Genomic DNA, 23621 nt, shown 5'->3' with positions numbered 1-23621 from the left:
TTCCATTTTGATTCAAACCCTGAGTGAACAAACGGTCTTTCCCGATCAGTTCTCAGGACCCCAGGTGATGAGCGTGCACAACTCAATGTTCTTCGACCAAACGTGAAAAGACTTGTGCTGAGTCTGAGAAATGAGCGCAGAGCCTCCTGTGTTTTAAAAGCGTTCTAAAAGGAAGTGAATAAGAAGGGTTCCAGAGAAGACATAAGGGGATAGCTTCCAACAATGAAAGATGTTTATTTATTTTAGCCTGTACTGTCTGAGGTACACTACTGGTCAAAAGTTTTAGAACACCTACTTATTCAAGGGTTTTTCTTTATTTTTTACACATTGTAGAATAATAGTGAAGACATCAAAACTATGAAATAACACATATGGAATCATGTAGTAACCAAAAAAGTGTTATGCTATATTATATATATATATATATATATATATATATATATACTGCTCAAAAAAATAAAGGGAACACTAAAATAACACATCCTAGATCTGAATGAATGAACTATTCTTATTAAATACTTTTTTCTTTACATAGTTGAATGTGCTGACAACAAAATCACACAAAAATTATCGATGGAAATCTAATTTATCAACCCATGGAGGTCTGGATTTGGAGTCACACTCAAAATTAAAGTGGAAAACCACACTACAGGCTGATCCAACTTTGATGTAATGTCCTTAAAACAAGTCAAAATGAGGCTCAGTAGTGTGTGTGGCCTCCACGTGTCTGTATGACCTCCCTACAACGCCTGGGCATGCTCCTGATGAGGTTGCGGATGGTCTCCTGAGGGATCTCCTCCCAGACCTGGACTAAAGCATCCGCCAACTCCTGGAAAGTCTGTGGTGCAACGTGGCGTGGATGGTGGATGGAGCGAGACATGATGTCCCAGATGTGCTCAATTGGATTCAGGTCTGGGGAACGGGCGGGCCAGTCCATAGCATCAATGCCTTCCTCTTGCAGGAACTGCTGACACACTCCAGCCACATGAGGTCTAGCATTTTCTTGCATTAGGAGGAACCCAGGGCCAACCGCACCAGCATATGGTCTCACAAGGGGTCTGAGGATCTCATCTCGGTACCTAATGGCAGTCAGGCTACCTCTGGCGAGCCCATGGAGGGCTGTGCGGCCCCCCAAAGAAATGCCACCCCACACCATGACTGACCCACCGCCAAACCGGTCATGTTGGAGGATGTTGCAGGCAGCAGAACGTTCTCCACGGCGTCTCCAGACTGTCACGTCTGTCACGTGCTCAGTGTGAACCTGCTTTCATCTGTGAAGAGCACAGGGCGCCAGTGGCGAATTTGCCAATCTTGGTGTTCTCTGGCAAATGCCAAACGTCCTGCACGGTGTTGGGCTGTAAGCACAACCCCCACCTGTGGACGTCGGGCCCTCATACCACCCTCATGGAGTCTGTTTCTGACCGTTTGAGCAGACACATGCACATTTGTGGCCTGCTGGAGGTCATTTTGCAGGGCTCTAGCAGTGCTCCTCCTGCTCCTTCTTGCACAAAGGCGGAGGTAGCGGTCCTGCTGCTGGGTTGTTGCCCTCCTACGGCCTCCTCCACGTCTCCTGATGTACTGGCCTGTCTCTTGGTAGCGACTCCATGCTCTGGACACTACGCTGACAGACACAGCAAACCTTCTTGCCACAGCTCGCATTGATGTGCCATCCTGGATGAGCTGCACTACCTGAGCCACTTGTGTGGGTTGTAGACTCCGTCTCATGCTACCACTAGAGTGAAAGCACCGCCAGCATTCAAAAGTGACCAAAACATCAGCCAGGAAGCATAGGAACTGAGAAGTGGTCTGTGGTCACCACCTGCAGAACCACTCCTTTATTGGGGGTGTCTTGCTAATTGCCTATAATTTCCACCTGTTGTCTATTCCATTTGCACAACAGCATGTGAAATTTATTGTCAATCAGTGTTGCTTCCTAAGTGGACAGTTTGATTTCACAGAAGTGTGATTGACTTGGAGTTACATTGTGTTGTTTAAGTGTTCCCTTTATTTTTTTGAGCAGTGTATATATATATATATATGCTATATTTGAGATTCTTCAAATAGCCACCCTTTGCCTTGATGACAGCTTTACACACTCTTGGCATTCTCTCAACCAGCTTCACCTGGAATGCTTTTCCAACAGTTGTAAGGAGTTCCCACAAATGCTTGTTGGCTGGTTTTCCTTAAGTCTGTGTGCCGACTTACTCCAAACAATCTCAATTTGGTTGAGGTCGGGGGATTGTGGAGGCCAGGTCATCTGATGCAGCACTCCATCACTCTCCTTCTTGGTAAAATACCCCTTACACAGCCTGGAGATGTGTTGCGTCATTGTCCTGTTGAAAAAAACAAATGATAGTCCCACTAAGTACAAACCAGATGGGATGGTGTACCACTGCAGAATGCTGTGAATTCTAAATAAATCACAGACAGTGTCACCAGCAAAGCACCCCCACACCATAACACCATAACACCCACACCATAACACAAAAATCTCCAATTTGTTCTCCAGAACCAAAGCACAAATTTCCACCGGTCTAATGTCCATTGCTCGTGTTTCTTGGCCCAAGCAAGTCTCTTCTTATTATTGGTGTCCTTTAGTAGTGGTTATTTTGCAGCAATTTGACCATGAAGGCCTGATTCACACAGTCTTCTCTGAACAGTCAATATTGAGATGTGTCTGTTACTGTGAAGCATTTATTTGGGCTGCAATTTCTGAGGCTGGTAACTCTAATGAACTTATCTTCTGCAGCAGGGGCAACTCTGGGTTTTCCATTCCTGTGGCAGTCCTCCCAGTTTCATCATGGCACTTGATGGTTTTTGCAACTGCACTTGAAGAAACTTTCAAAGTTCTTGAAATGTTCTGTATTGACTGACCTTCATGTCTTAAAGTAATGATGGACTGCTGTTTCTCTTTTCTTATTTGAGCTGTTCTTGCCATAATATGTACTTGGTCTTTTACCAAATAGGGCTATCTTCTGTATACCTTGTCACATCACAACTGAATGGCTCAAACACATTAAGAAGGAAATAATTTCCACAAATTACCTTTTAAGAAGGCACACCTGTTAATTGCAATGCATTCCAAGTGACTACCTCATGAAGCTGGTTGAGAGAATGCCAAGAGTGTGCAAAGCTGTCATCAAGGCAAAGGGTGGCTATTTGAAGAATCTCAAATATAAAATATATTTTGATTTGTTTAACACTTTTTTTGGTTACTACATGATTTTGTATGTGTTATTTCATAGTTTTGATGTCTTCACTATTATTCTGCAATGAAGAAAATAGTCATAAAAAAAATAACTTTGGACCGGTAGTGTATGTGTGTGCGTCCATGAATGCGCATTTCCACTGGGGTGTGTGTGTGTGTGTGTGTGTGTGTGAGAGAGATCTTGTACACTGTACACACTCAGTTCAAAGGCAACTGACTTGTCCTCTGCTTATGTATGTAAACTGAGCCTCAGCCTCCTTGTCCATTGTACCAGCTGTGAGACGAGGAACTCGGACGCCAGCACCCCGTCTCCCCCATCCTCCCCTTCCACCCGCCCTCGTAGCCAAGGCAACGTATTTGTACGTCTGACAGGGTGTCTGGAGAGAGCAGACAGACCGCAGGATAAGTAAGAGGAAGACATACAGTGCTGTGAAAAAGTATTTGCCCCCTTCCTGATGTCTTATGTTTTTGCACATTTGTCACACTTAAATGTTTCAGATCATCAAACTAATTTTAATATTACACAAAGATAACCCAAGTAAACACAAAATGCAGTTAAGTGATAGCCTTTTTCCCTTAATAAATAAAATGATCCGAACCTTCATGGCCCTATGTGACAAAGTAATTCCTCCCCCTTGTTAAATCATGAATTTACTGGTTAATCAAATTTTTGGGAAAGCTGAGTTCAATTTCACTAGCCACACCCGGACCTGATTACTGCCAGACCTGTGAATCAAGAAATCACTTAAATAGAACCTGTCTGACAAAGTGAAGTAGGCCAAAAGATCTCAAAATGCAAGACATCATGCCACGATCCAAAGAAATTCAGGAACAAACAAACAAAGTAATTGACATCTATCAGTCTGGAAAGGGTTACAAAGCTATTTCTAAAGTTTTGGGACTCCAGCGAACCACGGTGAGAGCCATTATTCACAAATGGGAAAAATTTGGAACAGTGGTGAACCTTCCCAGGAGTGGCCGGTCTACCAAAATTACCCCAAGAGCGCAGCGACGACTCATCCAAGAGGTCACAAAAGAACCCACAACAACATCTTAAGAACGGCAGCCCTCACTTGCCTCAGTTAAGGTCAGTGTTCATGACTCAACCATAAGAAAGAGACTGGGCAAAAATGGTACCCATGGCAGAGTTCCAAGGCGAAAACCGCTGCTGACCAAAAATAACAAAGGCTCGTCTCACTTCTGGCAAAAAAACATCTTGATGATCCCCAAGACTTTTGGGAAAATATTCTGTGGACTGACGAGACAAAAGTTGAACTTTTTGGAAGGTGTGCGTCCAGTTACATCTGGCGTAAAAGTAACACAGCATTTCAGATAAAGAACATCATACCAACAGTCAAATATGGTGGTAGTAGTGTGATGGTCTGGGGCTGCTTTGCTGCTTCAGGACCTGGACGACTTGCTGTGATTGATGGAACCATGAATTCTGCTCTCTACCAAAAGATCCTGAAGGAGAATGTTCGGCCATCAGTTCGTGACCTCAAGCTGAAGTGCACTTGGGTTCTGCAGCAGGACAATGATCCAAAACACACCAGCAAGTCCACCTCTGAATGGCATAAAAAAATAAAGGTTTTGGAGTGGCCTAGTCAAAGTCCGGACTTGAATCTGATTGAGATGCTGTGGCGTGACCTTAAAAAGGCGGTTCATGCTCAAAAACACTCCAATGTGTCTGAATTGAAACAATTCTGCAAAGAAGAGTGGGCCAAAATTCCTCCACAGCGATGTGAAAGACTCCTTGCCAGTTATCGCAAACATTTGATTGCAGTTGTTGCTGCTGAGGGTGGCACAACCAGTTATTAGGTTTAGGGGACAATTACTTTATCACATAGGGCCATGAAGGTTTGGATAGCTTTTTCCCCTTAATAAATAAAATCATCACTTAACTGCATTTTGTGTTATCTTTGTGTAATATTAAAATTTGTTTGATGATCTGAAACATTGTGACAAATGTGCAAAAAAATAAGAAATCAGGAACGGGGCAAATACTTTTTCACAGCACTGTAAGTTATAAGTAATAAGCATACATTTATAGTTAAGTTATACGCATTGTATAAGTAATAACCATTACTTTTAGTTCAAAAAGTTAGTTATAGTCTATACAACAAATGTTATGAGCAAGGAGGCCTTGGCAGTCAAATGACCAATCACATCTATTGTTTACAGGTATGCTGCATACATTAGGTAGGCTATGATATTGGGATTGATGAGCTCTCTCTCTCTCAACTGCACATTAGGAGCTACATCTAAACCACTCATGACACTGTGTCACCTCTCCTCTAGCAAGATTTAGATTTGAGAAAACTTTATTGTCCACAGAATTCCCCTGTCCTGTTCTAGATCACCTTCCATTTCCCACACCCACAAGGGATAATTGAACATTTCAATCAAATCAAAATGTATTTGTCTCATACACAGATTAGCAGATGTTAAAGCAGGTGCAACAAAATGCTATGTGGTGTGTGTGTGTGTATGGACAATATATAAGTAGGGAAAATACAGTATGTACAGCAGTAGTTATATAGGATGGGCTATGTCCAGAATACTGTATGTACAGCAGTAGTTATATAGGATGTACAGCAGTAGTTATATGGGATGAGCTATGTGGAGAATACTGTATGTACAGCAGTAGTTATATAGGATGAGCTATGTGGAGAATACATTATGTACAGCAGTAATTATATAGGATGAGCTATGTCCAGAATGCAGTATGTACAGCAGTAGTTATATAGGATGAGCTATGTCCAGAATACATTATGTACAGCAGTAGTTATATAGGGTGAGCTATGTCCAGAATGCAGTATGTACAGCAGTAGTTATATAGGAGGAGCTATGTCCAGAATACTGTATGTACAGCAGTAGTTATATAGGATGAGCTATGTGGAGAATACAGTATGTACAGCAGTAGTTATATAGGATGAGCTATGTCCAGAATACAGTATGTACAGCAGTAGTTATATAGGATGAGCTATGTCCAGAATACTGTATGTACAGCAGTAGTTATATAGGATGAGCTATGTCCAGAATACAGTATGTACAGCAGTAGTTATATAGGATGAGCTATGTCCAGAATACTGTATGTACAGCAGTAGTTATATAGGATGAGCTATGTCCAGAATACAGTATGTACAGCAGTAGTTATATAGGATGAGCTATGTCCAGAATACTGTATGTACAGCAGTAGTTATATAGGATGAGCTATGTCCAGAATACAGTATGTACAGCAGTAGTTATATAGGATGAGCTATGTGGAGAATCCAGTATGTACAGCAGTAGTTATATGGGATGAGCTATGTCCAGAATACAGTATGTACAGCAGTAGTTATTTCGGATGAGCTATGTCCAGAATACTGTATGTACAGCAGTAGTTATATAGGATGAGCTATGTCCATAATACTGTATGTACAGCAGTAGTTATATAGGATGAGCTATGTGGAGAATACAGTATGTACAGCAGTAGTTATATAGGATGAGCTATGTGGAGAATACAGTATGTACAGCAGTAGTTATTTCGGATGAGCTATGTCCAGAATACAGTATGTACAGCAGTAGTTATATAGGGTGAGCTATGTGGAGAATACAGTATGTACAGCAGTAGTTATATAGGGTGAGCTATGTGGAGAATACAGTATGTACAGCAGTAGTTATATGGGATGAGCTATGTCCAGAATACAGTATGTACATATAAAGTGAGTAATCGATTAGCTTAATTTCTCAGATCAAATTACATTTCAACAAAATGATGTTGCAGGATGTGGATGGAGGTGTGCTCAACTCCTTCGTTTTGTTGACGTTGAGGGAGAGATTCTTTTCCTGGCACCACTCAGCCAGGGCCCTCACCTCCTCCCTGTAGGCTGTGTCGTCATTGTTAGTAATCAGGCCTACCGCTGTTGTCATCAACAAACTTGATGATTGAGTTGGATGAACAGGGTGTACAGGAGGGGGCTGAGCACGCACCCCTGTGGGGTCCTTGTGTTGAGGATCTGCGTGTGTTGAGGATCAGCGTGGCTGAGGTGTTGTTGCCTACCTTCACCACCTGGGGTCGCCTCGTCAGGAAGTCCAGGACCCAGTTGTGCAGAGAGGGGTTCAGACAAAGGGTCCTGAACTTAGTGATGATCTTGGACGGCACTATTGTGTTGAAGGCTGAGCTGTAGCATAGATTCTGATTGGTCAGACCAGCTTTGAACAGTCCTTACCATGGGTGCTTCCTGTTTAAGTTTCTGGAAGAGCAGAATGGAGGCGTGTTCTGATTTGCCGAAGGGGAGGCGGGGGAGGGCCTTATAGCCGTCCCGGAAGGGAGAGTAACAATGATCAAGTGTCTTCTATCCACGTGTAGCACAGGACATGTGTTGGTAGAATTTATTAATCATTTTCCTCAGATTTCCTTTCCAATTATCTATTTTCCTTCTGTTCACATACTGTGGATGAAGTCTCCACCTATGTCATTTTCTTACACAGTCACACGGTGCGCTTTATCTGGTGTGTCCCTATCTGCACAATGACTTGTTTTTGTTGTCACCCAACAACTTTTATTCAAGAACAAGAATTAAAGTTTCAAGTGAAAGTACTGTCATTGTAGAAGGATTGTGTTTATATGGAGAACAAAATGTTACTTTGAGCTCTATTGAAAATCTCTGCCAGTTACGCCACCAATATCTACTTGTCTGCCCCGTGTCTTAGGCAGTGTGTTGATGTACTTTGTATGGTTCCGTTCAGCTCTTGTTAGCCTGACCGTTCTTGTCACTTTGGGTACTTAGTTTTTTACTTTGATTTGCAGCATGTTGCTAACTGGCATGTAAATGTGTGCCTGCAGTGGTAGGCGGAAACCGGTTACCATTTTCTCTGACCCTGCTATTGACATCTCAATACCTGTGTGTGTGTGTGTGTGTGTGGTTTCTTCCTCTCTAGAGGGGTAATCAACCCAGTGCCCTCTTCAAAGGGCAGTCGGTCAGCAACACTACAGTGTGTCCACGTGGCTGAGGGTCACACTAAAGCGGTGTTGTGTGTTGACTCTACTGATGACCTCCTCTTCACCGGCTCCAAAGGTCAGACTCTGTCCACTTCTCTTCCTCACTCACCTTCATCAGCGGATCACTATAATTGATCACAGATCAATAATGTCTCATGTCTTGTTGTTATCCTTCCAGACCGTACGTGTAAGGTGTGGAACCTGGTGACGGGTCAGGAGATCATGTCCCTGGCGGGTCACCACAACAATGTAGTGTCAGTCCGATACAGCTCCAGCCTGGTCTTCACCGTCTCCACCTCCTACATCAAGGTCTGGGACATCCGAGACTCAGCCAAGTGCATCCGCACCCTCACGTGAGTGTCAAGAAACAGAAACCGTGTCAACACCATAACAATTTTTGGGGGGACAGGCTACACAATATGACATCTGTAGCACCAGTATATGATTAACTTGACTCAATCATAACACCAGTGCAAGTGTTACACCTGTTGTTAATAAATACAGACAATCTGGGATTAATTAACTTGAAGATCTACCTGGATTTGTAGGTCTTTTGCCGGATAGAATGAAGTGTTTAACAGAATCATCATATTCTACAGGTCTTCTGGTCAGGTGACTCCTGGCGATGCCTGTGCGTCCAGCACCAACCGGACTGTCACCATCCCGGCAGGAGAGAACCAGATCAACCAGATTGCCCTCAACCCCAGCGGCTCTGTCCTGTACGCCGCCGCCGGCAACTCTGTCAGAGTCTGGGACGTAGGAAGGTACGCTATGGCACAGCATGGCAGTCATTTTGTCAGAGCGAAGTCCAGAAAAGGGCTCTGTCTTCAGAACAATTCTCTCTTTCTCACTACTATAATGTGCAGATCTATGATAGATCTAGAGGCTACTGCTTGTATTGAATGTCGATTCCCTTGCTGATCTGTGGTAGAGCTTGTACCTGTTCTCTCAGTGAGTGTTGTCATTCCAAGTTGTCTTTCTTGCAGTAACGCAATGCATCTCAGAAGATTTGCTATCATATTAAATCCCAATATTTTCTCTCTCTCTCTCTTGATCAGATTTGTATCTACAGGGAAGCTGACTGGTCACCTGGGTCCAGTCATGTGTCTGACTGTGGACCAGAGCGGGAATGGTCAGGATCTGGTCATCAGCGGCTCCAAGGACCATTACATCAAGGTGTGTGAGGCTGGGTTATGGTGTGTGTGAGGCTGGGTTATGGTGTGTGTGAGGCTGGGTTATGGTGTGTGTGAGGCTGGGTTATGGTGTGTGTGAGGCTGGGTTATGGTGTGTGTGTGAGGCTGGGTTATGGTGTGTGTGTGAGGCTGGGTTATGGTGTGTGTGAGGCTGGGTTATGGTGTGTGTGAGGCTGGGTTATGGTGTGTGTGAGGCTGGGTTATGGTGTGTGTGAGGCTGGGTTATGGTGTGTGTGAGGCTGGGTTATGGTGTATGGGTTACCATGTGTGTGAGGGTGGATTACTGTGTGTGGGTTACGGTGTGTGTGAGGGTGGGTTACGGTGTGTGAGGGTGGGTTCTATATTCATTGTAGAAAAGAAGTTAACACACACGATATTACATCTCTGAATTATTTATTTGTTGATGTTTCAGTCAGAGACCTTTTTCTGCATGTTGTTTCATGTTTGCATATGGATCATGTTGGATTTTGTATTTGTTTTCTATGTAATACGAATTAGCCTAGGTGATTCTCTGCTGTGACTTGAGTAGTGTTGTTTATGGGCTGTCTGTTTCAGGTGTTTGAGTAGTGCTGTTTATGGGCTGTCTGTTTCAGGTGTTTGACTAGTTCTGTTTATGGGCTGTCTGTTTCAGGTGTTTGAGTAGTGCTGTTTATGGGCTGTCTGTTTCAGGTGTTTGAGTAGTTCTGTTTATGGGCTGTCTGTTTCAGGTGTTTGACTAGTTCTGTTTATGGGCTATCTGTTTCAGGTGTTTGACTAGTTCTGTTTATGGGCTGTCTGTTTCAGGTGTTTGAGTAGTGCTGTTTATGGGCTGTCTATTTCAGATGTTTGACTAGTGTTGTTTATGGGCTGTCAGTTTCAGGTGTTTGACTAGTGCTGTTTATGGGCTGTCTGTTTCAGATGTTTGACGTGGCAGAGGGGGCCCTGGGTGCTATTGGCCCCACACACAACTTTGAGCCTCCCCACTACGATGGTATCGAGTCCCTGGTGGTGCAGGGGGACGTCCTCTTCAGTGGCTCCAGGGACAACGGCATTAAGAAGTGGGACCTAGCCCGCAAAGACCTACTGCAGGTAAGAGATACAGATTGACGTTTATTGGCATGAATCTTGCCCTGGAGCCAGAACTGAGAGATTTCTTCTAGATGGGCCAGCTGCAAAGTCAGAATTGGCTATGTATTAAAAAATGTATGCAAACTAAAATTAGTTTTCTTCATTTAGGGTTAGGTTTAAAATGAGAGATTATGACTTTGTGGCTTTGCCAGTCAGTGACTTCCAGGGAAAGATTAATAACAATAAATGCTAATCTGTGTAACAGAGGGAGAAGTGTCCCTGACTATTTTGGTGAATCATGCTTTTGGGGAGGTGGTGCTTGAAGTGAGGGGCAGGTATTTTAAATGGAAAGTGTTTTCTTTGATAAACACTGCTACCTGAAAACTAGTTGAATGGGAAACGGAGTCTGTATGTACTAAGTTGTCTGTATGTCTAACAGCTAGTGCCCAATGCCCACCGTGACTGGGTGTGTGCCCTGGGTGTGGTGCCTGGCTCTCCGGCCCTGCTGAGTGGCTGTAGAGGAGGGGTGCTCAAGCTTTGGCACACAGACACACTGGGGGCCCTGGGGGAACTCAAGGGCCACGAGAGCCCCATCAACGGCATCTCCACCAACAGCAGCCACCTCTTCACAGCATCTGAGTGAGTCACAGAACCACAAACACACACGCACGCACACAAGCGCCTGGATGCAGCCAATGCAGTGACACTGTTTTTCTGCTCTGTAATTTGATAGTGATCGAACAGTGAAGATCTGGCGTGCCCGGGGCGGACTCGACAGTACCTTAGAGACAACGGCGGACACCACTGACGAGGTGGCCAATAACTGAACATGGCCGTGACCTCCCGCCGTGACCCTTAACCTTGGACGCTGCTGACTAGCACTTTTACCTCTGACCTTTCACCTTGGAAACCATGGAAACCACCCCCCCCCCCCCAGCTCCCACATATTGTAACCATGACAACTGCGCAAGCCCGCAGGAATGGAATCTTATCTCAGCAAAAGTAGCTGTAGTCTTTCTCCAGAGTGAGATATATGTATCCTTAGGGAAATATATCTAGTCTAACCTGCCTGGCAGTTGCACTGACTTGTGCAGAATAAATACTCTGTTTGCTTGGTAGACATCTTTCCCTCTCAGCTCATATTAAGTATTTAGTAAGCCCACAAGGGTCATATTTAGACACACATACACACATACATACATACATATAGAGGCAGATCTTGAGGGTCTTTCTGGGCTGGGGGAGTTAATGAAGGAGAGTGGTGCGGAGAGGAGATAAAGAGGATGGGTGGGCCACTGGGCTCTGTAGCTGGCCACTGGGCTCTGTAGCTGGCCTACAAGACCCGGACCAGGTTCTCCAGTGGCACAGCAAAGGAACAGAAGCACTGTAGGCAGAACCACTGTCTCTCCTTATCTGATATCAATGTGGCTTTATGTCAACTGACAAATCACCGCACCCCCTTAAATCACCGCTTGGTTTAAATGTTATTTTGCTTCGAATTCAGCTCCCACTTATTGTAGCTGATCAAATTGTAAAACTTGTCTTGTACTTTACCTGTCAACTGGATACACTAACTAACAATACTCTTGTAACCACTTGGAAAACGCCTTCAGTCAGTCACCTTCTGTCTGCTATCTTAGTCTTTACACGTAATCCTTACTGACTCTATGTGCAAATACAATGTCTCTTTGAGGATACACTGACTGTCTTCACTCACTCATAATTTATATCTATGTAGTAATGTACGATTCTCCTCTTAATGCTGTTACCACACCCTCCCTCTAAAAGTTGTGAACTAACCTAATGCCTGTGCTGCTAAGTTGTTTGCTCACCTTTGACCCATAGAGGTCTTCTGTTCTAGACCCCAGGTGAGGTCCACCTGGTAACCGTAGTTACGTACTGTATATAATAATGTAAAGTGTGAGGAGGAGAGGAGCCGTTTACCTGTGCCTGTACTGTAAGCCTCTCCTATCCTGGTCCTGGAAGTCCCCAGTGTATGGTGGTTGTATCCTGTGTGCCAGTTTTACTGCACATTACAACTGCCATATTTGTGATTGCTGTGAGCCAGGGCTGGGGTCAATACCATTTCAATTCCAGTCAATTCAGAAAGTAACACAAATTAGAGATGGCATTTTTGTGTACTTCCTAAATTGACTAGATTTTAAATGGAATTGACCCCAACTATGGTGTAAGATGAACTAACTGTCAAATGATTAATTGTATCTGCTGTCTGCTGGAACTATTGAATGTTATTAAAGGACTAGTAGCAGCAGCCAGCAACACATGATCTATATGTTAACAGTATTGTATGATGAAGTCAACTGAAGGTCAGCATTGTAGATCACCAGAACTCGCTCTACAAGGGAAACTGAGGACCATAATTCAGAGACGGTGTTCTAACAGCACTCTTAATGCTTTTGAACAGAACCTCTCTCCCTGACCCTGTGTCAGCCTGTTATGTTTCTTGGTCTGAGTCTGAAATGGCACCCTATTGCCTATATAGTGCACTACTTTTGTACATAGTACTATGAACCCTGGTCAAAAGCTAGTGCACTATATAGGGAATAGGTTGCAATTTCAGATGCAGCCCTGATTCTCTTGTTCTGTTAAACTGTATGTATTAAAACCAATCCTGGGTTCCCTTCTGGAGTTTAACTGTAGACGGCCCTCCCCAAAATGGCTGACTCTGTACTGTAGCAGTTCTGATGTCAGATGCCTGGTGAAATAAATGTCATCCTTCAAAAACCACCCTATGTGTGTACATCTGGGTCTGTTTATTTTGAGGGAGGTTGAGGATTGAGGGGGAGAGCACTGATGAAGAAGTGCACTACAAGGATTGGAGCTGTAGTACTCACTGATCTACGAACCTGATTGGATAAGTGAAAGTAAGGCATTCACCTACATTAAAAAGCTATGCTTACTGGAAGGGAGCAGGGTTTCAAAATAGCATTTTATTTTCTAAATACTAACCAGATGTATCCTCTAGATGGCAGTAGTGTCACTTGTAATTAATCAACAAGCAAGGCACAGAATGGCTAGCTGTACATTGTAATGACCTCATTGCTTACAATATAATTTTGGAGCACAAACATCCAAGTGAAAACTGTTATTTACTTGTAACTCATCCGGAAAACCAGAACCAAATCTCAGACTATTTTCAAAATGACTATTATCCTAAAATATTCTGTACTGAACTAGATCAATGATTGCTGCACGTAAGGGCTAGTTCCTCAGAGACAGATAAGGCAAGTCCTGAACTCAATGAAAAAACGTCCCTAAATGTTTAAGGCATGTTTAACTGTGATGATATGAAATTCAATTTCAGGGTGTAGGTGAATATTTTAGAACTACAGAGTAAAGCAAAGGTCTCCGAATTGCCAGTTCCGTGTCTCTCAGTTTGTAGTGTGCCCTTTGCAATAGAAAATACATGAAATTGTACTGTAAATGATTTAACAGCTGTGGTTTTGCTCATGATGATTTTATCGCAGAGAATGTTTAATTTTCAGAATAGAACACATTGGTAGCCTACGTGTGTGTTGACAATTGAACTTCTGGTAAAACCAAAATAAGTTATTAAATTAGTTATAGACTTAGGAAATAATACATGTTAGAACCAATAGTTACAAGACAAAGTGTATAATGTTTTCAATGGAATGATCTGTATAGTGGCCTTTTTTTTGTTGAAACGATAGCTTTCTTACCCTACAGTATTTACAGAGCATGTTGACTTAAGTGCAGAATGCCCTTCAGAACTGTGGGCAGAGGCGATAGCGGAGTTCCCAAATTCAGCACCGCAGAACAGCGACTAGCTGCAGCCCCGTCCCTTGTGGCAGGAATGACCGTGGCCTAAAACACAAACTCCACAATATGTCTTTAAAGTAATAAACCCATTGAACGTGTTTTAATGTAAATGGCAGATTGGATCAAGCAATTCTGTCTCAGGATATAATAGATCAAGACCCTGCACCCTAGGCTTCAGTAACTGCGCCTGAAGATATGACGTTGTGGCAATTAATCAGCTTTTGGGCACACTGATTAAAACGCTCATTTAAGACTAAACTATAATCTAATTTGACGCAGGTGTTCCTATTTCAGCTCACTGGGCTGCTGCGTCTGGTAGAGAAATCAGTCACTTGTTAATTGAGCGATTTGCTCAGGTGGTCTCTTCTCATCGGGCTTTGGTGCGCCTGTCTTCATCACTTTCATCGCTGTCAAAACCCAAGCAAGCGGATAACTGTGTGTGCTGGCGTGCAATATGATTTAATCAACCTGCTATACTATTTTGAGATGAAACCAGGTGGACACTCAATGTCTTGACAGCAAATTGTTTTATTTGGAAATGTCCAGACAGTGGCAGTGAAAACCAGGTGGCCCATGATGCCCTTGTAGTGTCAAAGAAATGTCTTCCTCGAGGATTTCATTATTTATTTGTAATGTATTATCATTCAATAGATATATTCAAAGCATTATCGTGCTACAAATCCTTATGTTAATTTATGCAATAAAGCATTTGCAATGGCTGCCTAAAAACATTAGCACAGTAGCCTTTAGGCCTCCTATAATATGTTATCTTGTTTATTTTTCCAATGTTATTTCTGCAAGTGTTTAGGCTGACCTTGTGAGCTTCCCACCCTCCGCACTATCACCCATATAATAGGCTACTACCTCGTTCTCAGCTCTGCGTCCTAGAATGAGATGAATCTTTCAACGGTCACACATGACGCTGGTCTGTTGTGGGCAACACTCCTCTCGCAGCCTCATGCAACGGCGACCCTAATCAGCGCACCGTTTTTAACGGTTGCTTCCTTATTTTATACGACCGAAAAAGGACGGTTTAACGGGAGATTTCGACGATGAGTAGCTTTATGAATATGGCGTGTATTGGAGACTTTGACCCGTTCACCGCTGCCATTCCCGCCACCAAAGTTGAGCTCACGGTGTCGTGTAGGTGAGTAGGCTAGAGGGGCTGTTCAGCATTCCTTCACATTGCTATTAAGTGGAATCGGAATGCTTGCAGTTTAAGATTATGGAGAACGGTGCTTATGATGATTGGTGTACTGCAAGTTTTCAATACATTTCCATCAAGCATTCTAGCACTAACAATTCATTTTATTTTATGTGGCCAGAAAACAAACGTATGTTAATCATAACCATATGATAAATGTCAATATATCTTGTCAGTTTAACTATTATCATTATTGCTTTATAGGTTTATCAATCAAGGTGACATTTGAGGAATGTTTAAATCAAGTTTATGACCCTAGAAGAACGTGGTTTTTAGTGTTTCTTAACGTGAAAGCTCTCGCGCTTCCCTTTGGGCTCCAATTAACTAAACAAACCGCCGTCCAGAAAATGGATGATGCAACTGAGATAATTTATGGATGCTTTAACTGCATCTCCCCGGAGAGATGTGACTTCCAGTCAGATACAAGTACAACTGGAGCCGCATCTGGCTGGCTCGGGCTCCATGTTGCGTAAGAGCCACGCGCCTCCTTCAGCCGGGGTCCTCGCGGAGTTCCTTCTACCAGAATGAGGTGATGCTCCCGCGGCTGGTTGGTCACACGGTCAGTCACAAGACTCACTGTGGACATCATTTAACACACACACATACACACACACACACACGGGGATTCTCTGAGTGGGAGTGGCTGCACGGTGCACATGAGACGGTCTCTGTCCACTCATGTGGTGCTGAACTTCCGAATTCTGATTCACATTCTGTCGCTTTCTGCTTCAATGGTGCTGAATATCAGATCGCCATTACAGCTTGTTTCTTTAAGCCAAACTGACATTTTATTCTGCCTATGTTTATTCTTGTGGCGGTGTATAGAATGGATAAATAGCCTACGTAGTTGTGAGGTTGTTTTTTGGATGTATTTTTAAAGGGAATGCAGTTGCTATGCTCTTTGTGGTGACTTAATTGAGAGGGGTTGTAAATTGTGATACTGTCTATTTTCTATGTATGTTGAAGTGCATACTGTTTGACATTGTTTACAGTCATATAAGATGGTTTATAGGCTTTAAAGCTGGGTCTTGATGATGATGATAGTTATTTCAGGACTCCTAGGACCACCCCTTAAAGTTTTGACATAGAATGGTAATGGGTTAAGTCCTTCAAGGGGACCTTTCAGTCAATTAACCCAGAAACATCAGCATGCCATGCAGTGTAGTAAAGCAGAACAGAGAACGGATACATTGATTAGTTCAGACCCAATTACTGTAAGATGTCAATGTACTGACATGTATGTGTAACTGATAGATGCACACACACACACACATGCACACTACATGTTAATGTTTTTAAATGTATGTAAATTGTAAAGTATTTGGTCTTAATGCCTTTTTGGTTATGTGTAGGACCCCAGTGATAATAGCAGTCGCCATTGGGGATCCTAATCAAATACAAATCAGAAACATATCTCCAATCTGCTGCCACAGCAGCAGTGACAATCAGGAGTTTGGCTGCATTCCACATGGCACCCTATTTCCTATATACCGTTTACCAGGGCCCATAGCGTGCCATTTGGGACACAGACTTATAGTTGATGAGGCACTATCACCATCTCCCAGTACTATAGTCTGCGTCGTGTGTCTAGATATGTGCTCAAGAGGCTTGCGGCTTCAGGGCCTTAAGGATCAAAAGAGCTTTGATTCTTTATTATGAAACGTTTAATAAGAAGTGGCACATGCCCCCTCTGATGTATCCACTTGTACACTGAAAATACAATTTAAAAATACAAAGATATAGCCTAGTTTCCTTTATGCATAATTCATTCAAATATGTCAGTCATTGTCCTTTCAAAAAAAGGAGGTGCATGATGCCTCTAAGAGAGATTTCTGTTTTGAAAGTGTCCACTTGAGAAAGTGTTAGCCTAGATTGGGATGATGCTGTCATCTGGATGGTCTGAGCTACAGGAGGGAGACAGTCTTATTATGGGAGACCTTTGGGCAGACAAGAGGCAGAAAGGGTATGAAAGGGTATCCTATTGAAGAATTGAGGTGTTGTGATGTGGCTGTATTGAGCAGGGATCCCAACCTCCAGGGACTTTAGATCCTCGTGGAGCTGCTGGGTCAATATGTCACCATGGGTAGGAATGAATGAATGGAGACACTCACTGTCTCCTAATCTATGCATACTGTGAATTTATCTCTGTACAGAATACACCTACAATTTAGAAGCAGCACTGTTCTACAGTGGTCATTTTGATAGTTGGTGCAGATTTAGAAAGGAGCAGTTTTTCTATGGCTCATCAAATCAGGTTGCCTCAGAGTAGGCTCTGACAGCGAGAGTCTTAGGAATAGGCCTACTAAGGTTTAACTGTTCAGTGTGTGGTTCACTCTTTACATGTGAGCATTATTGGAATCATACATTGACTCTTGGGAGTGACGTATGTCTCTTGGGGGTAAGATATCAATATTGACGTCAGTATCTGACAATTGTGGGAGGGCCCACATTGCTATTTCAATTCTTATAGACAGGCATATCAGGAATCAAGCTAAGACCAAAGTGCTGACTGTGTGAAGTAACAATGTTTATTGTAACAGGGGCAGGCAAATGGCAGGTCAAGGCAGGCAGGGATCGATAATCCAGAGTAGAGGCCAAGGTACAAGACGGCAGGCAGGCTCAGGTCAGGCAGAGGTCGAGGCCAAGGTCAAAAATCAGGAGGCCGAGAAAAAGAGAGACTGGGGAAAAACAGGTGCAGAGACAAAAAGCTGGTTGACTTGAACAAACAAGACACTGGAGCCAAGAGAATCCCAATACCACGGGAACCTGCAGAGACCTAACCAGCAGGAATTGGATCGTCTCGTTGTGGTTCCCCGACACTCGTAGGTTGACGGGGGTGGTCTGGTGCGTGACCCGGCCTATAGAGCGCACGTCCAGCGCTCTAACTCCCATGGGAATGGAGAGGGGTTGAGTGGGGTTGCCTACCTCGGACGCCAGTGTAACGTCCATGAGACTCATATCGGCCTCCGAGTCGATGAGTACCTGGAGAGACTTGAACTGGTCGCCCCACAGCAGGGTGGCATGGAGAGCGGGGCGAGTAAGGGGAGACGAACAATTATCTTGAAGACCCACCAGTGTACTCACTTCAACAAATGAGCTATGTCTCTTGAAGGGGTGACAGCGCTGCTACCAGCCGGGTTACAGAGGGGCTGGGAGGTTACCGTCGTGGTAGGCTGTCTAGTAGGCAACCCACGGAATTTCTCCCGCAATGCGTCCAATGCTAGGTCGTGACGTTCTGCCACGGCCTGGAACCCTTCCATCAGACCGCGAAGCAACTCCTCATGCCTACCAATGGTGGATCCTTGGGAGGAGATGGCGTTGCGGAGGTGGTCCAAGTCTGCTTGGTCAGTCATGGCCAGTTTGTACTATCAGGAATCAAGGTAAGACCCAAGTGTAGACTGTGTGAAGTAACAATGTGTATTGTAACAACAGGGGCAGGCAAATGACAGGTTAAGGCAGGCAGGGGTCGATAATCCAGAGTAGGGCCAAGGTACAGGACGGCAGACAGGCAGAGGTCGATGCCAAGGTCAAGGTCAAAAACCAGGAGGACGAGAAAAGGAGAGACTGGGGGGAAACCAGGAGCAGAGACAAAACGCTGGTTGACTTGAACAAACAAGACAAACTGGCACAGACAGACAGAAAACACAGGTATAAATACCCAGAGGATAAGCGGGGAAGATGGGCGACACCTGGAGGGGGTGGAGACAAGCACAAGGACAGGTGAAACAGATTAGGGTGTGACAAGGCCCTGATTTGTCATGGAGGTGCCCAGGTCCCCTAGTCTTGTTGCAATTTGCCAGCGAGCTAATAGACCTGTAGCAAAACATTAACAACACTGCAGGATGTAATGTAAAGGCCACAAACGGTTAAATGGTACAAGACCCAGAGCATAGAGGCTCCAGGGGCCTAAATCGCACAAGAGCTGGATCATATATAGGTGTAGGATCTTAATTTGATCACCCTGTTGTTGCAGGAAATGTCCTGCAATTTTTGGGATTTTGTGTTGTAGATATGTGGTAGTTGAGTAGGGGCCTGAGGGCACACAGTTAGTGTGTTGGGAAATCTGTTATGAATGTATTGTAATGTTTTGGGGATCCATAATAAACCCCAGGAAGAGTAGATGCTGCCTTGGCAGGGACTAATGGGGATCCATAATAAACCCCAGGAAGAGTAGCGGCTGCCTTGACAAGAACTAATGGGGATCCATAATAAACCCCAGGAAGAGTAGCGGCTGCCTTGACAAGAACTAATGGGGATCCATAATAAATACAAATACTCACACCACTCCCAGATAGTCCTCACAAAATTTGCAAAGAAGGTATTTTGTTTCTTTTTGACCATTTTAATTGAAAACGATCACAGTAAGGTACTTAATTGTTACCCAGAAATGATTTGATATTGAGATAAAAATGGCTGCATTGGACCTTTAATTTAATGTATGTTATAGTTCATACAATAGTTCACATTTCCTGTTGCTGCAGGATTACTTTCTTGTTGTGAGACAATTATCAAATTAAGATCCCTCATCTGTAGGACAGATGCAGAGAAAGGTGACGGTGGTTTCCAGGGTAACAGTGAAGTCGCAGGACTATAAAGTTGGGTGAGTGGCACGGGGCCAGAACCCCTGCCCCAAGAGGTTCACACTTAGTGACTACGTTAATGAGCTTTTCAAAAGGGCCATTTGGTCTCATTAAGGCCCCACCTTAATGATTATAACTATTTACTTGAGAGAGAGGACAGCGGGCACCTCCATCACTTTCACATATTGGTTGGCGGTTATTTCTCTCTCTCTGTTTCTGTCTGTCTTCTTCAACTTGCTCCACAAATTGCATTGCGCAAGTTTTACAAAAATAATTTCCAGAAAACTCCTTGAGCAGTGTGCTATACAGTGCCGTCAGAAAGTATTCACATGTCTTGACTTTGTCCACATTTTGTTGTGTTACAGCCTGAATTTAAAATGTATTCAATTGAGATTGGTTGTCACTGGCCTCCACACAATACCCCATAATGTTTTTCTAAATGTTTACAAATGAATGAAAAATTAGTTTGAGTCAATAAGTATTTAACCCTGTTGTTATGGCAAGCCAAAATAAGTTCAGTAGAAAAATGGACTCACTATGTGTGCAATAATAGTGTTTAACATAATTTTTGAATGACTAACTCATCGCTGTACCCCACACATACACTTGTCTGTAAGGTCCCTCAGTCGAGCAGTGCATTTCAAACACAGATTTAGCTACAAAACCATAGAGATTTTACCCATCTACCAATAGGGGCATCTATTGGTAGAAGGGTAAAAAAGAATAAAGCAGACATTGAATATCCCTTTGAGCAGGGTGAAGTTATTAATTACACTTTGGATGGTGTATCAATACACCCAGTCACTACAAAGAGACAGGCGTCCTTCCTAACTCAGTTGCCGGAGAAGAAGGAAACCACTCAGGGATTTCACCATGAGGCCAATGGTGACTTTAAAACAGTTACTGAGTTTAATGGCTGTGATAGGAGAAAACTGAGGATGGATCAACAACATTGTAGTGACTCCACAATACTTACCTAATTGACAGCGTGAAAAGAATGAAGCCTGTCCAGAATAAAACATATTACAAAACATCTATCCTGTTTGCAACAAGGCACTAATCCCATCTAACATTTGGCAAAGCAATTCACTTTTTGTTTTGAATACAAAGTGTTATGTTTGAGGCAAATCCAATACAACACATTACTGAGTACCACGCTCCACATTTTCAGCCACAGTGGTGGCTGCATTATGTTATGGGTATGCTCTTAATCGTTATTAAGAACAGGGGGTTAAGCACAGGCAAAATCCTACAGGAAAGCCTTGTTCAGTCTGCTTTCCACCAGACACTGGGAAATCAATTCAATAACCTAAAACACAAGCCCATATCTACACTGGTGTTGCTTACCAAGAAAACAGTGAATGTTCCTGAGTGGCCAAGTTACAGTTTTGCCTTTAAATCTATACTGATCAAAAATATAAACTCAACATGCAACAATTTTACTGAGTTACAGTTCATATAAGGAAATCAGTATATTGAAATAAATTCATTAGGCCCTAATCTATGTATTTCACATAACTGGGCAGGGGCGCAGCCATGGGTGGGCCTGGGAGGTCATAGGCCCACCCACTGGGAGCCAAGCCCAGCCAATCAGAATGAGTTTTTCCCCACAAAGGGCTTTATTACAGACAAAATGCTCCTCCGTTTCATCAGTTGGGTGGCTGGTCTCAGATGATCCCGCAGGTGAAGAAGCCGAAGGTGGAGGTCCTGGGCTGGCGTGGTTACACGTGGCATGTGGTTGTGAGGCCTGTTGGACGTACCATCAAATTCTCTAAAACGACATTGGAGGTGGCTTTTGGTAGAGAAATTAACATTAAATTCTCTGGCAATAGCTTTGGGGGACATTCCTGCAGTCAACATGCCAATTGCATGCTGTTCTAGTTCCAGTGCTCTAGTTCTTGTGTTCTAGTGTTCTAGTTCTAGTGTTCTTGTTCTAGTGTTCTTGTTCTAGTGCTCTAGATCTAGTGTTCTTATACTAGTTCCCTAGTTCTACTGCTCTAGTTCTTGTGTTCTAGTTCTAGTGCTCTAGTTGTAGTGCTCTAGTTGTTGTAGTGTTCCAGATCTAGTGTTCGGGTTCTAGTGACTTAGTTCTAGTGCTCCAGTTCTTGTGTTCTATTGCTAGTGCTCTAGTTCTTGTGTTCTAGTTCTAGTGTTCTAGTTGTAGTGCTCTAGTTGTTGTAGTGTTCCAGATCTAGTGTTCGGGTTCTAGTGACTTAGTTCTAGTGCTCCAGTTCTTGTGTTCTATTGCTAGTGCTCTAGTTCTTGTGTTCTAGTTCTAGTGTTCTAGTTGTAGTGCTCTAGTTGTTGTAGTGTTCCAGATCTAGTGTTCGGGTTCTAGTGACTTAGTTCTAGTGCTCCAGTTCTTGTGTTCTATTGCTAGTGCTCTAGTTCTTGTGTTCTAGTTCTAGTGTTCTAGTTTTTTTGTTCTAGTTCTAATTCCCTATTTCTTGTGTTTTAGTTCTAGTGCACTAGTTTTAGTGTTGTCGTAATAGTAGTCTAGTTCCAGCGTTCTAGTTCTAGTGCTCTGGTTCTTTTGTTCTCGTTCTAGTGTTCTATTTCTAGTGTTCTATTTCTAGTGCGCTAGTTCTAGTGTTCTAGTACTAGTGCCCTGGTTTTACTCCTCTAGTTCTAGTGTTCTACTTCTAGTGTTCTAGTTCTAGTGCTCTAGTTATTGTGTTCTAGTTCTAGTGCCCTAGATCTAGTTTTCTAGTACTAGCTCCCTTGTCCTACTGCTCTAGTTCTAGTGTTATGTTCTGGTGCAATAGTTCTAGTTTTCTAGTTCTGGTGTTCTAGTGTTCTAGTTTTCTAATTCTGGTGTTCTAGTGCTAGTGTTCTAGTTTTGGTGCTCCAGCTTTTGTGTTCTAGTTCTATTGTTCTAGTTTTCTAGTGCAAGTGCTTTAGTTCTAGTGCTCTATTTCTAGTGTTCTAGATCTAGTGTTATAGTGTTCTAGTTCTTGTGCTCTAGTTCTAATGTTCTAGTTCTATTTCTTTAATTCTAGTGTTCTTGCTCTAGAACTTGTTTTCCAGTTATAGAGTTCTAGTGTTCTAGTTATAGTTCTCTAGTTCTTGTGTTGTTGTTCTATTGGATTAGTGCTGGTGTTCTATTGTTCTAGTTCTAGTGCTCTAGTTCTTGTGTTCTAGTTCTAGTGCCCTAGTTCTAGTGTTCTAGTTTTAGTGCTCCAGTTCTTGTGTTCTAGTTCTAGTGTTCTAGTTCTTGCGTTCTAGTTCTAGTGCTCTGGTTCTGGGATTCTAGTTCTAGTGCTCTAGTTCTAGTCTTCTAGTTCTAGTGCTCTAGTTCTAGTCTTCTATTTCTAGTCTTCTAGTTCTAGTGCTCTAGTTCTAGTCTTCTAGTTCTAGTGCTCTAGTTCTAGTGCTCTAGTTCTAGTCTTCTATTTCTAGTCTTCTAGTTCTAGTGTTCTATTTCTAGTCTTCTAGTTCTAGTGCTCTAGTTCTAGTCTTCTATTTCTAGTCTTCTAGTTCTAGTGTTCTATTTCTAGTCTTCTAGTTCTAGTTCTAGTGCTCTAGTTCTAGTCTTCTATTTCTAGTCTTCTAGTTCTAGTGCTCTAGTTCTAGTGTTCTAGAACATTCTTGCGCTTGCTTTCCC

The 23621-nt window shown here is 43.2% G+C and overlaps 2 protein-coding genes across 7 annotated transcripts in view; both read left to right on the top strand.

The window, feature by feature from the left end:
- Positions 1–13180, top strand: part of kif21a (kinesin family member 21A) — a 63173-nt gene extending 49993 nt beyond the window's left edge. For all 6 annotated transcript variants that reach the window (XM_071416041.1, XM_071416040.1, XM_071416044.1 and 3 more), the window contains 7 exons: positions 8132–8268; positions 8371–8545; positions 8792–8956; positions 9251–9368; positions 10283–10453; positions 10872–11071; positions 11166–13180. In XM_071416041.1, the coding sequence (XP_071272142.1) occupies positions 8132–8268; positions 8371–8545; positions 8792–8956; positions 9251–9368; positions 10283–10453; positions 10872–11071; positions 11166–11259 (1060 nt within the window). In that variant the 3' untranslated portion in view covers positions 11260–13180. The remainder of the gene's footprint in view (positions 1–8131; positions 8269–8370; positions 8546–8791; positions 8957–9250; positions 9369–10282; positions 10454–10871; positions 11072–11165) is intronic.
- Positions 13181–15143: 1963 nt separating this feature from the next.
- The window catches only part of LOC139584337 (copine-8-like), a 72699-nt gene continuing 64221 nt past the window's right edge, over positions 15144–23621 (top strand). The window contains exon 1 of the mRNA XM_071416046.1: positions 15144–15380. Coding sequence (XP_071272147.1) covers positions 15286–15380 — 95 coding nt within the window. The 5' untranslated portion in view covers positions 15144–15285. The remainder of the gene's footprint in view (positions 15381–23621) is intronic.

Source organism: Salvelinus alpinus, chromosome 9 (assembly GCF_045679555.1).
Source record: "Salvelinus alpinus chromosome 9, SLU_Salpinus.1, whole genome shotgun sequence".
NCBI lineage: Eukaryota > Metazoa > Chordata > Actinopteri > Salmoniformes > Salmonidae > Salvelinus > Salvelinus alpinus.
This window is presented reverse-complemented; position numbering and strand designations above follow the sequence as displayed.